This window comes from Aquarana catesbeiana, linkage group LG07 (assembly GCF_042186555.1).
Source record: "Aquarana catesbeiana isolate 2022-GZ linkage group LG07, ASM4218655v1, whole genome shotgun sequence".
Classification (NCBI taxonomy): Eukaryota; Metazoa; Chordata; class Amphibia; order Anura; family Ranidae; genus Aquarana; species Aquarana catesbeiana.
This window is the reverse complement of record NC_133330.1, coordinates 217,078,968-217,092,659: the sequence shown is the minus strand read 5'-3', so window position 1 is coordinate 217,092,659 and position 13,692 is coordinate 217,078,968. Positions and strand designations below refer to the sequence as shown.

General features: G+C 43.5%; 1 protein-coding gene across 1 annotated transcript in view; it reads left to right on the top strand.

Moving 5' to 3' along the window:
• Window positions 1-13,692, top strand: part of SLC30A7 (solute carrier family 30 member 7) — a 65,613-nt gene that overhangs the window by 3,412 nt on the left and 48,509 nt on the right. Inside the window, exons 2-3 of the mRNA XM_073593028.1 lie at window positions 2,474-2,575; window positions 10,186-10,299. Of these exons, the coding sequence (XP_073449129.1) occupies window positions 2,474-2,575; window positions 10,186-10,299 (216 nt within the window). The remainder of the gene's footprint in view (window positions 1-2,473; window positions 2,576-10,185; window positions 10,300-13,692) is intronic.

Genomic DNA, 13,692 nt, shown 5'->3' with positions numbered 1-13,692 from the left:
CACAGCTCAAATCATCTCACCACTGGTTTCTTGAACATGACGATGAGGTTGCTGTAGTCCAATGGCTTCCACTGTCACCAGATCTCAATTCAATAGAGCACCTTTGGGATGTGGTGGAACGGGAGATTTGCATCATGGATATGCAGCCGACAAATCTGCATTAACTACGTGATGCTATCATGTCAATATGGGCCAAAATCTCTGAGGAATGTTCCCAACACCTTGTTGAATCTATGCCACAAAGAATTAAGGCAGTTCTGAAGCCAAAAGGGGGTCCAACCTGGTACTAGCAAGGTGTACCTAATAAAGTGGGCGGTGAGTGTACTGGTGCTGGGTGCACTTCACCTCAGTGTCCTCCTCTGCTGACTTTATCTATAATGACGTCTGTCTTATGCAGTGTTGTGGCACCACTCAGGAGTAGGGATGAGCTTCGAGTTCGAGTCGAACTCATGTTCGACTCGAACATTGGCTGTTCGCAAGTTCGCCGAACAGCGAACAATTTGGGGTGTTCGCGGCAAATTCGAATGCCGCGGAACACCCTTTAAAAGTCTATGGGAGAAATCAAAAGTGCTAATTTTAAAGGCTAATATGCAAGTTATTGTCATAAAAAGTGTTTGGGGACCCAGGTCTTGCCCCAGGGGACATGGATCAATGCAAAAAAAAGTTTTAAAAACGGCCGTTTTTTCAGGAGCAGTGATTTTAATAATGCTTAAAGTCAAACAATAAAAGTGTAATATCCCTTTAAATTTCGTACCTGGGGGGTGTCTATAGTATGCCTGTAAAGGGGCGCATGTTTCCTGTGTTTAGAACAGTCTGACAGCAAAATGACATTTTGAAGGAAAAAACTCATTTAAAACTACCCGCGGCTATTGCATTGCCGACAATACACATAGAAGTTCATTGATAAAAACGGCATGGGAATTCCCCAAAGGGGAACCCCGAACCAAAATTTAAAAAAAAAATGACGTGGGAGTCCCCCTAAATTCCATACCAGGCCCTTCAGGTCTGATATGGATATTAAGGGGAACCCCGGCCAAAATTTAAAAAAAAAAATGACGTGGGGTTCCCCCTAAATTCCATACCAGACCCTTCAGGTCTGGTATGGATTTTAAGGGGAACCCCGCGCCAAAAAAAAAAAAAAAAAAAACGGCGTGGGGTCCCCCCCAAAAATCCATACCAGACCCTTATCCGAGCACGCAACCTGGCAGGCCGCAGGAAAAGAGGGGGGGACGAGAGTGCGGCCCCCCCCCCCCCCTCCTGAACCGTACCAGGCCACATGCCCTCAACATTGGGAGGGTGCTTTGGGGTAGCCCCCCAAAACACCTTGTCCCCATGTTGATGAGGACAAGGGCCTCATCCCCACAACTCTGGCCGGTGGTTGTGGGGGTCTGCGGGTGGGGGGCTTATCGGAATCTGGAAGCCCCCTTTAACAAGGGGACCCCCAGATCCCGGCCCCCCCCCCTGTGTGAAATGGTAAGGGGGTACAAAAGTACCCCTACCATTTCACTAAAAAACTGTCAAAAATGTTAATGACAAGAGACAGTTTTTGACAATTCCTTTATTTAAATACTTCTTCTTTCTTCTATCTTCCTTCATCTTCTGGTTCTTCTGGCTCTTCCTCCGGCGTTCTCGTTCAGCATCTCCTCGGCGGCGTCTTCTATCTTCTTCTCCTCGGGCCGCTCCGCACCCATGGCATGGGGGGGGAGGCTCCCGCTCTTCTCTTCATCTCTTCTTCTCTTCTTCATTTTCTTCTCCGGGCCGCTCCGCAACCCATGCTGGCAACTTTTTTCCTGTTCTCATGTTCTGGTGCGAACCGAACAGGGGGGTGTTCGGCTCATCCCTACTCAGGAGGACTAAAAGTGTCAGTCCACCCAAAAGTGCTATTTTACTCCTAGGTGTAGTCTGGTTTGATGTGTCAGCCCATCTCTTATAGGTGTTGGATACTCCCAACAGTGAGATCTCCCTTTCATAACCCTTTAGGTTGTTCCTGGCCTGGGACATTTGGGTGTTTCCATGTCTCTTGTGGCATTCTCCAGAATATAGAATTAAAGAAAAATGCCATTATAGGGAGTAGGAACATCTCATAATGGGCTCAGCAGATGTTTCCAGAAGACAACTTTATATACATCTACAATGGTGTCCCAAAGAGCCAAAAGAACCTTTTGGTGACTTAAAGCTGAGCTCCAGTTCTTACTTGCATTGCATATTTACATTGAAAGCCTATAACTATGTATACGGATACGGGCAGAGTAGTGTTTCTGAACCAGTCTTTGACACAGACATTCTTTTCTGACCACATTGGCAGGAAATAATCCTTTAGTTACACTGACTCATCTCTATGTAAACATGCTGTGTAGCAGGATCTTCAAGACTTGTCATAAAGTTTTATTAGTCAAGACAGGCTTTAGATGGTAACATGGTGTTTTTTTAAGTACTATGACCCATTGCTTCATCTGTATCTTTACTTTTGCAGGTCCATCTTCTCCGATTCTACATCAAGAAATTTATTCGGCTTTCTTTGCTTGAATTTATCCTTTGCCTTTGTGGAACTTTTTTATGGAATATGGAGCAACAGGTAATGAGTTATTTACCCCGTGTGTGTATTTTATGCTTGTAGTCACAAAATGGCAAATAATTTGTAAAGCTTTATTTATTTTTGTGCAGTGACGATAAAAGCCACCCCCACTGAATTCTGTGTAGCATTGAATTTTGTGAAACTGAAAGCGCTGGATTTCTAATTGCACACTGAGCTGCAGTGCTTGAATCAGTTGCCGGAAGTCTCTGCTACTTCTTCTCATGACATCCAACACTATTATTAGTGGGAAGAGTTAAAATCTATTATAGTCCCAGTATTTTCACTCAGCTGAACTCTCACAATTTCATTCCCACTTGTTGGTCCCGACTTCTAGGGCCATTTCAGAGACATCTGTGTGGGTATCTGCAAATGTGTCAATGGAAATCGCACACTTAAATCGCCAAAAGTAGTACAGAAAAGACTTTTGTTAATCAGTGCGGCGCCCCAATTGCGGCATCGCCCCAGTTCGGACGCTGCAATTGTCACCGGTTTGGAATGCAATTTGACATGTCAAATCACATCAATGTGAACCAGGGTTTAAAGCGGTATTAAGTTTGGCTGTAAAAAACAAAAAAACAAACATGTCGTGCTTACCTGCTCTGTGGTTTTGCACAAAGCAGCTCGATCCTCTTCTTGGGTCCCCCTCCGGTGCTCCTGGCTCCTCCCGCAATTGCAAGCTGCTTGGTGTGTGCTCGCTCCCGAGCCCTGCTCTATGCTCCAAAAGACACATAGGGCCACAGCTTAGCTCTAACCCCCCCCCCCCGCCGCTCTCCCCTCAATTGTTCCCGCCTCAGCCAATGAGGAGAGGGAGCACCAGGACAGCCAAGGGCTCTTGTGCACACCGCTAGATCGAGAGGGGGCCGAGGTGATTATTAGGGTGGCTGTGGGGGGAACAGCACACAGAATGTTTTTTACATTTTATACATAGAATGCATGAAGGTTAAAAGCCTTAAGCCCTTACAACCACTTTAAGGAAATTGCTTTACACCCGTGTAGTGTGTTAAAACACGCTTATGTGCATTGTGTTATTCTCACCTCCATTTAAGCCACACAAACATCCAATCCACAACACATGCTGACATTTTCGCCTTGTCTTTCTCAAGTGGATCTTCAGCCATCTTGATTGGCCAGGATCATGTCTTTTTTTCATTTATCTCAACACCAAGACATGAGAATGAGGTACATATGACCAGCTTAGTGTACATTCTAAGGATAATTGCAAATAGGTGGGTAATTTCAGAATATACCTAAAAACCCTGCCTGGCCTTCATTATTTTTTTAGCCAGTTAACATACAGTTCTGCACTAAGGCAGCTAATTTATTTTGAATAGGCAGTCAACGTATTCCGGTGCACCAAAAATTGCATCTGACCTTTTTTTGGCAACGCAGTAGTGAGCACAGTGGGGGGTTTATTTACTAAAGGCAGACTGTGCACTTTGCAAGTGCAGTTGTTCCAGAGCTTGGTAAATGAGCAGAAGTTTTGCTGACTTTCATCATCCAATCACGTGCAAGCAAAAAAATGCATTTTTTTTTCCTTGCTCATGACTAAGCATTTACTAAGCACTGGAGCAACTGCACTTGCAAAGTGCACAGTCTATTTGCCTTTAGTAAATCAACCCCAGTGTGTTGTGGTGTGCCGCAACACAGTTGTGTAGCTTTATTGGATTGCAGTGCCATTCAGGATGAAAAAGCGTGTTATCGTAGCAAAAATATACTTGGTGGTTTTAGAGACACTTCTATTTAAATATCTTAGCATGAAGATGTTTGGTGAGCACTAATGAGGTGCTAAGTATTTATTTTCTTTTGTTAAGGTAATTTGCAAAAACCAAAGGAACTGTTCCGCCCATGGATTTTTGTGTTTTTCTTAGTGGTCCATCACCCAGCACAAGATTCTGTTTTTCAACAATCAGACCTGATTTTCCATTATTCTTTTATATAGATTTGACCACTGTGGTCTTCTGGATTCTTTTAGCCCACAAACACATTGGTTCTACAAGTTTCTCTCAGTTTGACTGCAGGCAGAACATGAGAAAAGTGAGGTGACCTGTAGACTTCTTTTATATCTCATATAATAGCTTTGTCTGCATTGAGGAGGGATGGACAACAGAAGTACCTAGCTTGTGGAAAGTGTTGCATAGCCAGAAAGGTAGGATTTTGAGACCAAATAGTAACAAGATGAGGGCGATATGGGTTCCAGCTTTTTTTATGGTCTGAAGTCTTAACGTGGCCCTAGTCACATTGGGGTTTATTTACTAAAGCTGGAGAGTGCAAAGTCGGGCTCGCTTCTGCATAGAAACATCAACTTCAGGTTTTATTGCCAAAGCTTATTTGAAGAAGCTGAGGTTAGAAGCTGATTTCTATGCAGAACGAGCCATATTTTGCACACTCCAGCTTTTCTAAATAAACCCCATTCTCTCCTCACTTTCTCTATCCTCACTGGATGTGGAAGAAGCAGTGGGGAGCCATTGGCGCAGAGAGTGGGGGCCAGGCTGAGCCTCGCTCTGTGTGTGTCGATGGACACACACAGCGTGTCTTGGGATCGAGTCCCCACAAGTGCTCCCATAGCAAGTGGCTTGCTATGGGGGCACTCAGGAGGGGACACCAGAGGAGTAGGATCGGCCTGCTCTGTGTGAAACCATCACGCAGAGCAGGTGAGTAAAACATGATTGCTAAAAAATAAATACGGTTTACAATCACTTTATTATAGAGGCCCATTTTGTAATATATTTTTTCCAAGCAAAAGAATCTTTCTGTCCTTCATCATAACTTACCCTTTTCTCTTTAGGATCGCTTTATAAATGCTGGAAAGTGAATGTGTGTGTTGCCCGTACTAACTATTCAGCATAGATTTTTAATTTTGTGCTACAATATCTCACAAAAGAACTTCCAGTGACCAGTATGAGAGAGTGAGAGCAGCAATTCCAAATATATTTTTTTGGACATTTGAGGGTGTACTCACTTTTCTTGTCAGCGGTTTAGACATTAATGGCTGTGTGAGATATTTAGAGGGGACAGCAAATTTACACTGTTATACAAGCTGTACACTCACTACTTTACATTGTAGTAAAGTGTCATTTCTTCAGTGTTGTCACATGAGAAGATATAATAAAATATTTACAAAAATGTGAGTGGTGTACTCACGTTTGTGAGATACTGTAGTAGAATGACCTTTGGAATACATATGTATGTAGAGGACTTCTTTGACTCCTATAAATTAGCCCTATTGTGTTCAACAGATGCCTGTGTAACATCTGACCTTTCCAAAAAGCTGTAAATGAATGATGTCCTGCTTGCTATATAATCCTGAGATTGTTAGTTATTTTTTCCCCCAGTCATTTGTTCTGTTAGTTCCAAATAGCCCCTAGTCATGTTGGTGTTGCGGCTCTTTGTACATCAGAACCAGTCTTTCGTTTTACCTTAGTGGATAAGCTTACTAAAGTTGTTTGAATAGCAGTAAAGCTGTGCTAGACATAATCATATTTATTATTCAGGATTTATATAGCGCACAGTTTGCTCAGCACTTTAATATATTAGGTTGTATCTAATCACGCTGCATGTCCACTGTAGGTTAGATGATTGACATCACATATGTTGTGCATCCAGCTGTTTGCTTTATACCATTTAAAATTTCTCCATCAACAAACATTTGTTGTAATAAAGATGGCAACAAAAGTATCTGTATAAGGCCCCTTTTACACAATCGGGTCAGCCTGCCTGGTTTTCAGGCAGACCCGATTGGACCCTCCATTCTCCTCTATTGAGCAGAACATGTAAATGGACTTGTCTGTTCACATCCGCCTACCTCCAATGGAATGGTCTGTTTTTACACCCACCTACCTCCAGTCCCATCGAGCGAAAACAAACGGAAGGGGTTCTCTGTTCCCCCTCCATCTGTCAGAATCGGAGGAAAGTCGGGTGTAAACAGACAGCTGGTACGTTTTACATCTGACTGCCCATAGAGCGGAGCTGGCTGTGTCCATGTCCACTCTGCATAAGTAAAGCGGACATGGACCTGTCATCTGGACACTTTGCTCAGCTCAGAAGTGGATCAGCAGACCGATCCTGCCTGTGTGAAATGGGCCTAGATGAATTCCTGATTTGCCACAATATGTAGTGATTGTTTGTTTTTTTCTTGTTTTTTTGTTTTTTTATGAAAGCTTCATCTTTTTATCATAAAAAAAAAAAAATGTTCCAGTCATGTTACTTGGTCATTATGTCATCTGAATTTCATAAAACATTTTTACACAATAGCTCCCTGCTTTATATACAAAAGTTTACACTAACAAATACTAGGAGACCATTTATTACACTGGTTTAGTCATACTTCTTGCAGTGTGATATATGAATGATATATTTAATTACACTGTTACTTCAAGCTTTAGCCATCTAAAAAAAATACTGACACTGCTCCCTACTCTACACTCCAAAACTGAAAAACTTTTTGGCCTTAGACACACTTTAAAGGAACACACGATATGATTAATTGAGGTCAATATGCAAGTTAAAGAAAGGAATGAAAAGCACCTGCTCAAATACAGATAAAGGCGTGTGATTTTATCTTTGTAACTCTGGCTTAGGCAAGGTATTATGCCCTACAGTGGGGTGTCCCGTTTTAAAGCATTTTTCTTTAGTGTACTTCACAATCCTTGGCATATTTGTATTGGGGGGGGGGGGGGGGTGTTAACTTCATCTCATCTCCTCACAGCCATTACCTTCTGTAGCACTCCTCCCTTTTTTGATTGTAAGCTCCCATTAGCATGGCTTCCTAACCATCTTGTCTTAAACAATTTTAGAACTATAATGTTGATGCTACATAAATCCTTTATTATAATAAAAAAAAAAATATTTTACTGAAAGGGAACTGTCCACTCATCATCCAATGATCTAGTGCTATTGCTTCATCATTTTTTTTTTTTTTTTTCCTCAATACACTAACCATTGTGTATTATGCAAAAGTTTACAAATAATGTGAGCGTCTTTTGAGCTACGTTTTGATGTTTAGAATATAGCATTAGAAACAATAATTCAGATGCAAAAAACCAAGGCCTTTAGCATAGGAAATAGAAATCTGGCAGCATGCTAGACGGCTATAATGCATGAAGCTTGTGTTCTGGAGAATAGCAGTTGAAAAGAATTTTTCAGTTTGTAGTTGACTTCAGGAGTGTTAGGTTGATAAGAGATCAGCAAGCATAGGTCGATTTTTCCTCCCATGAATTGCTTACTAGTCTTAATGAATCATAAAGTCAATCCAGAATCTAACTATGTCACCACTTCTTTTCCAATTAGTTGACAGAACAATGGCTTAGTGGTTAGCATTTCTTCCCTTCAGGTCTTGAGTCCTTGGTTTAAATCTGAGCCAGGACACTGCAGTCAGTTTGCATGTTCTGTCTGTACTTGCATAGGTTTTCTGTGTGTTTCCTCCCCCTCTCCAAAAACATGCTGGTAGAATAGTTGTCTCTTGTCCAAATTGGCCCTAGTATGTGTGTGTATGTGAGATGGGTATCTTCAGATCAGCCTTTCTCCACCTCCTTTTTTTAACATGGAGGAACCCTTAAAATCACTCTCTGGTCTTAAAGTGGGAGTAAACTCCCCATGCATGATTTTTAGCTATAGGTAAGCCTATAATAAGACTTAAGGGTACTGTAAATATCTCTTAAACGTGCGCCGTTTAGGGAATATTTACTGTAGATGCAGCCAGTGACATCACCGGCGCATGTGCTCTGAAGGAACGGCATACCTGTGTCGTTCCTTCGGAGTCCTGTGCCATTCACACAGCCAGAGTCCGCAAACCCAGAAAAAATACTGGAGGAAGATGGAAGCACCTTCAGCGGTGACCGCGTGCCACTGGAGGGCTTTGTTTTAAGGCAAGTTTCACATAATGTGCTAGTATGCGATGGGGATCGACCGGTATCGGCACCGAAAAAACGATATTTCGTCCACCGCTCCTGCCAATGGCCAATATTTATTGTTTTTTATCAGTTATTACTGTCACAAGGAATGTAAACATCCCTTGTGACAGTAATAGGCATGTGAGAGGTACTCTTTATGGAGAGAATCGGGGTCTATAAGACCCCAAACCCCTCCGCTGCACTTCAAAGTATTCAAAACATCAAGATCTGCGTTTTTGGATACTTTATTTTTATAAAACTGGTGCCTTCTAAGATGCCAGTAATCCGGGAAGTGATGTCGTGACATCTCTTCTGGATTACAAGATCCGAGACCGGAACGAAGCACCGACTTTGTTCGGGTCTTCGGCGAGCAGTGGGAGGGGGGAAATATCCCCTCCCGCTGCTTGTAATCACAGCCGAGCGGCTGTTGGGCCGCAACGGTTGTTATTACAATAAAGCCGACCATCCGCTCTAAAGAACAGTACCGGGGTGATGCATGCAGCTGCATGCATCACCCTGGTAAAACCCCTTGAAGCAATATCAGTCGTTTTTTTTTGACTATCTACAGATCCCCATACATTAGCGTGATGGTCACTGGGGAGAATGCTCCTTACATTTGTGGTCAATGGGAACCTTTCTCATTGACCGATTAGCTAAAAAGCTCATTGTTGTCAGTGGTTAATTAATTGAGAGATGAAAATTGCTCAAGGAACCCCAAGCAACATTGAGAAACCCTGGTTGAGAAAAGCTGCTTTAGATTGTAAGCTCCTTGAAAGCTAGGACTGATGTTAATGTACAGTATGTAAAGCACTGCATAAATTGTCAGCACTATATAAAAACCTGTAGTAGTCCTAATGTATTTCAGGGTATACTTAAAAGTAGTGGTCAACTTTTGATTTTTACATTCATCTTCCATGTTTAATATGTTAGTGCAAAACCTTACATATACCCAGCGAAAAGAATCGGGAAGCTGCGCTGTAGCTGTGTTTCTATTGCCCAGGCAGCAAGTGGGTAAAATGATTGTAAACCTTTACACATTCCCGGTGAAGTAACTGGCCTCAGGTAATACACAGAGATGAAACAAATCCTCTGGCATAAGTTGTACCTGTTTATCTACAGCTGTCTTTCCCCTACATTCATTCAAAGTGCAAAATTTACACCGGATGTCTTGGCTTTGAAAGATAGGGAGTGGGGAGCTGAAGTTTCACTCAGTGAGGAGAGCTGATTGGAGGGAAAGGACACAGCACAGGAGCTGAGGCTGTCAATCACAGGCTGCACCCTTCCTGTCACCATTTTTTTTTTTTTTTTTTTTTTTTTTTCTTGGTGTCAGGAAAACCCATCAGAAGTGACTAATGCTTAAAGCAAAGGAAACGAAGCAGCTGACAGAAATTAAACTTAGCGCTCTGGTACACACTAGAGAGGTATATGCTTTGTTCATATTTCATGTCTGAGGTTTACAACCACTTTTAAATTGTAGAGAATTTTGTAATAGCCTCTGCAGTCATTTCATCTCTGTGTTGGGATAAAGAGTTGGCCACACAGGGGGGTACATTGTCTTTACTGGGTTGGCTGACCTATAGATCTGCAATGTGAGAAGAACAGCTAATATCTAGTGTTGCAGGGAGCGAACCATAGTATAATTGGCAAAAAAACCTTTTAAAAAGATCATGTTCCTGTAATTCCTTATTTTGAAATAACAGGTTTCTTTTTTGTGCCTTTCAGCTTAGGTCTGATCTCCGATTCCTTCCATATGTTTTTCGACTGTACAGCATTGTTAGCTGGCCTAGCTGCTTCTGTAATATCCAGGTGGAAAACAAATGAAGCTTTCTCATATGGGTAAGATATTTGTATTGCTATCTTGAGGGATTTGGGTGAAGAGTCCTGGGAGTTTGTATGCTCCTCTTCTTCTGTTTTGTAATAAGTTTATTTGCATGCTTCAGTTTCTCCTCAAAATCCTGTAATCTACTGTTTTTTCTATCACAATTGTCTGTACCGACTGCATGCATATATGTCACTCTGCAAGGTACGTTGGACTCTAAGCTTTCAAAGGAGCTAGAACTGATGTGAATCTGTAAAATGCAGTATAAATTAATAATATAAACACGATGAGAAGGACAGAAACTGCCCCAAGATCGGACTTTAACCACTTCAATACTAGGCACTTACCCCCCCTTCCTGCCCAAGCCAATTTTCAGCTTTCTGCGCTGTTGCTGTTTAAATGACAATTGTGCGGTCATGCTACACTGTACCCAAACAGAATTTTTATCATTTTGTTCCCACAAATAGAGCTTTCTTTTGGTTGTATTTGATCACCTCTGCGGTTTTTATTTTTTGCTAAACAAATAAAAAAAAGACCGAAAATTTTGAAAAAAATAAACTCTGCTTTTGTTTCTGTTATAAAATTTTGTAAAAGTAAAAAAGTTTTCTCCACTGATGGGCACCGATGAGCGGGCACTGATATGCAGCACTGATGGGCATTGATAGGCGGGACTGATGGGCACTCATGGGTGGCACTGGGCGACACTGGGCACTGAAAGGCTGCAAAGACGGGTACTTATGGGTGGCACTGATATGTGGCATTCATCCCTGGTGGCACTGGCAGGCATTGTGAGTGGGCACTGACTGGCAGCTGCCTTGGCACAGATTTGCATTTCCCTGGTGGTCTAGGGGGGCATACCTGGTGGTCCAGTGTGGATGGCCATCCTGGTGGTCCTGGGCGGAATCCGAGGGGGGGCTGCGCTGATAAACAATAAGCACACACCCCTCCTGTCAGGAGAGCATCCGATCGGCTCTACTCTACCCGCGTCTGTCAGTATAGTATATACTGTATTTATTTATCACCGTGTAACATGCACTTTTTTTTCCCCTGAAAACAGAGGACAAACCATGCCTGCGTGTTCTACACCGATACTGTTTTACCAACGGGGGCGGGGATCAGGCGGTCTGCCCCGGGAGCCACCCGTTGGGGTGTTAGGCCATCCGTCCTGGGACAGTGCTGCCTGGATAGTCTAAAGTTGCTAAAAAAAAAAAAAACACTTGCCAGCCCCTTCTACATTCATTATAAAACGAAGCTCTCTCTCGTTGATGCATAGGAGCTCACAGTTCATGTGGTTTATTTTTTGCGCCATATACTCCCGTCCATTATATGATACATATTTTTAACTTTCATATTTCCTTTTTTTTATTTTTTTGTTCTATTGCTCTATGAATTGTTATCAATAAAATATATATATATTTTTTTTATATCTCTCCTCCAAAGTTGCCTTTAAAGTCCTTCTCTCCTTATCAGTTCTCAAAACTGATGTGGCCATAGGAGTGCCCTCTTTCTATATTTATAATATAAACAACACATTAACGGTTTAGGAATTGCAGAATACTTTTAGGCCTGGTTTACATTGATGTGAAATATGATGCAATTTTTGATCTGTTCCCAATGTGTAGATTTGCACGTCCTTTGAAATAACATTGTTTTCAATGAAGGCCATTCACATCAATGCGGTGCGATTCTGATGTGGCTAAAAAAAGGGTCATGAGCGAGTTTGGTGCGGTGCTCCATAGACTTCAATTCGCTTCAAATTGCACTGTGAATTCGCACCACAATTGCACTCAAAAACTGATGTAATTTACATGGCAGCAGTGTGAACTGAGCCTTAACAACGCAGTAAATTAATATTTTGGTTTTCTTTCTAGTTTTTCTAGGGATGTCAAACAAAATGTAATTGCGGGCCGCATCAGCATTCTAGTTGCCCTCAAAGGGCCAGTTGTATCTGTAAAATATCTACTCTTTATCATATTAAAGCGGAGGGCCGCCCACCGCGGCAAAAATTAAAAGCCAGCAGCTACACATACTGCAGCTGCTGACTTTTTTAATAATCGGAAACTTACCTGTCCTGGGGTCTAGCAATGTCGGCACCACAGCTGATGATTCCATTAGCTGTTGGGTGCATGCCGCTTCCATTGCGAGTAAGGGAACCCGGCAGTGTAGCCTTACGGCTTCACGCCGGGAACCTTACTGCACATGCGTGAGGCTCTGCTCCTCTCTCCTACTGGCCCGGTGGCTGGGGAAGGAGGAGAGAGCCCCAGCGATGAAGCAAATGCCCGCGGCTGAGACTCCCGGGAGTGTGGACAGGATACCTGAGAAAGACAGGTGTCCTGTCCCCCCCCCAAAAGGTGCCAATTGTCTCACCGGAGGGGGGGAAGGAGTGCAACGAACAGAAGTTCCACTTTTGGGTGGAACTCTGCTTTAAATTGCCTTTGCACTCGATTTATTACTGGTTTAAGTAATAACTTAAGACCTAAAGCAGCGTTCCACTCGTTTTGTAAGTTTTATTAAAAGTCAGCAGCTACAAAAAGTGTAACTGCTGACTTTTCAATGAACAGACACTCACCTGTCCCATGGTGCAGCGATGCAGCTGCCCAAAGCCTCGCTCCTCTCCCCCTCCTTAACGCAGCGTCATCATTGCCTGTGTGGGCACCTCCCTCCTTCTTCCCTTCTTTCTCCCTCCTCTTCCTCCTCCTTCCTCTCCCTCCTTCTTCCTCTCCCTCTTCCTCTCCCTCTTCCTCTCCCTCCTCTTCCTCTCCCTCCTCTTCCTCTCCCTCCTCTTCCTCTCCCTCCTCTTCCTCTCCCTCCTCTTCCTCTTCCTCCTCTTCCTCTTCCTCTCCCTCCTCTTCCTCTCCCTCCTCTTCCTCTCCCTCCTCTTCCTCTCCCTCCTCTTCCTCTCCCTCCTCTTCCTCTTCCTCTCCCTCCTCTTCCTCTCCCTCCTCTTCCTCTTCCTCTCCCTCCTCTTCCTCTCCCTCCTCTTCCTCTTCCTCCTCTTCCTCTTCCTCTCCCTCCTCTTCCTCTTCCTCTCCCTCCTCTTCCTCTTCCTCTTCCTCCTCTTCCTCTTCCTCTCCCTCCTCTTCCTCTTCCTCTTCCTCTCCCTCCTCTTCCTCTCCCTCCTCTTCCTCTTCCTCTTCCTCTCCCTCCTCTTCCTCTTCCTCTTCCTCTCCCTCCTCTTCCTCTTCCTCTCCCTCCTCTTCCTCTTCCTCTTCCTCTCCCTCCTCTTCCTCTTCCTCTCCCTCCTCTTCCTCTCCCTCCTCTTCCTCTTCCTCTTCCTCTCCCTCCTCTTCCTCTTCCTCTTCCTCTCCCTCCTCTTCCTCTTCCTCTTCCTCTTCCTCTCCCTCCTCTTCCTCTTCCTCTCCCTCCTCTTCCTCTTCCTCTCCCTCCTCTTCCTCTTCCTCTTCCTCTTC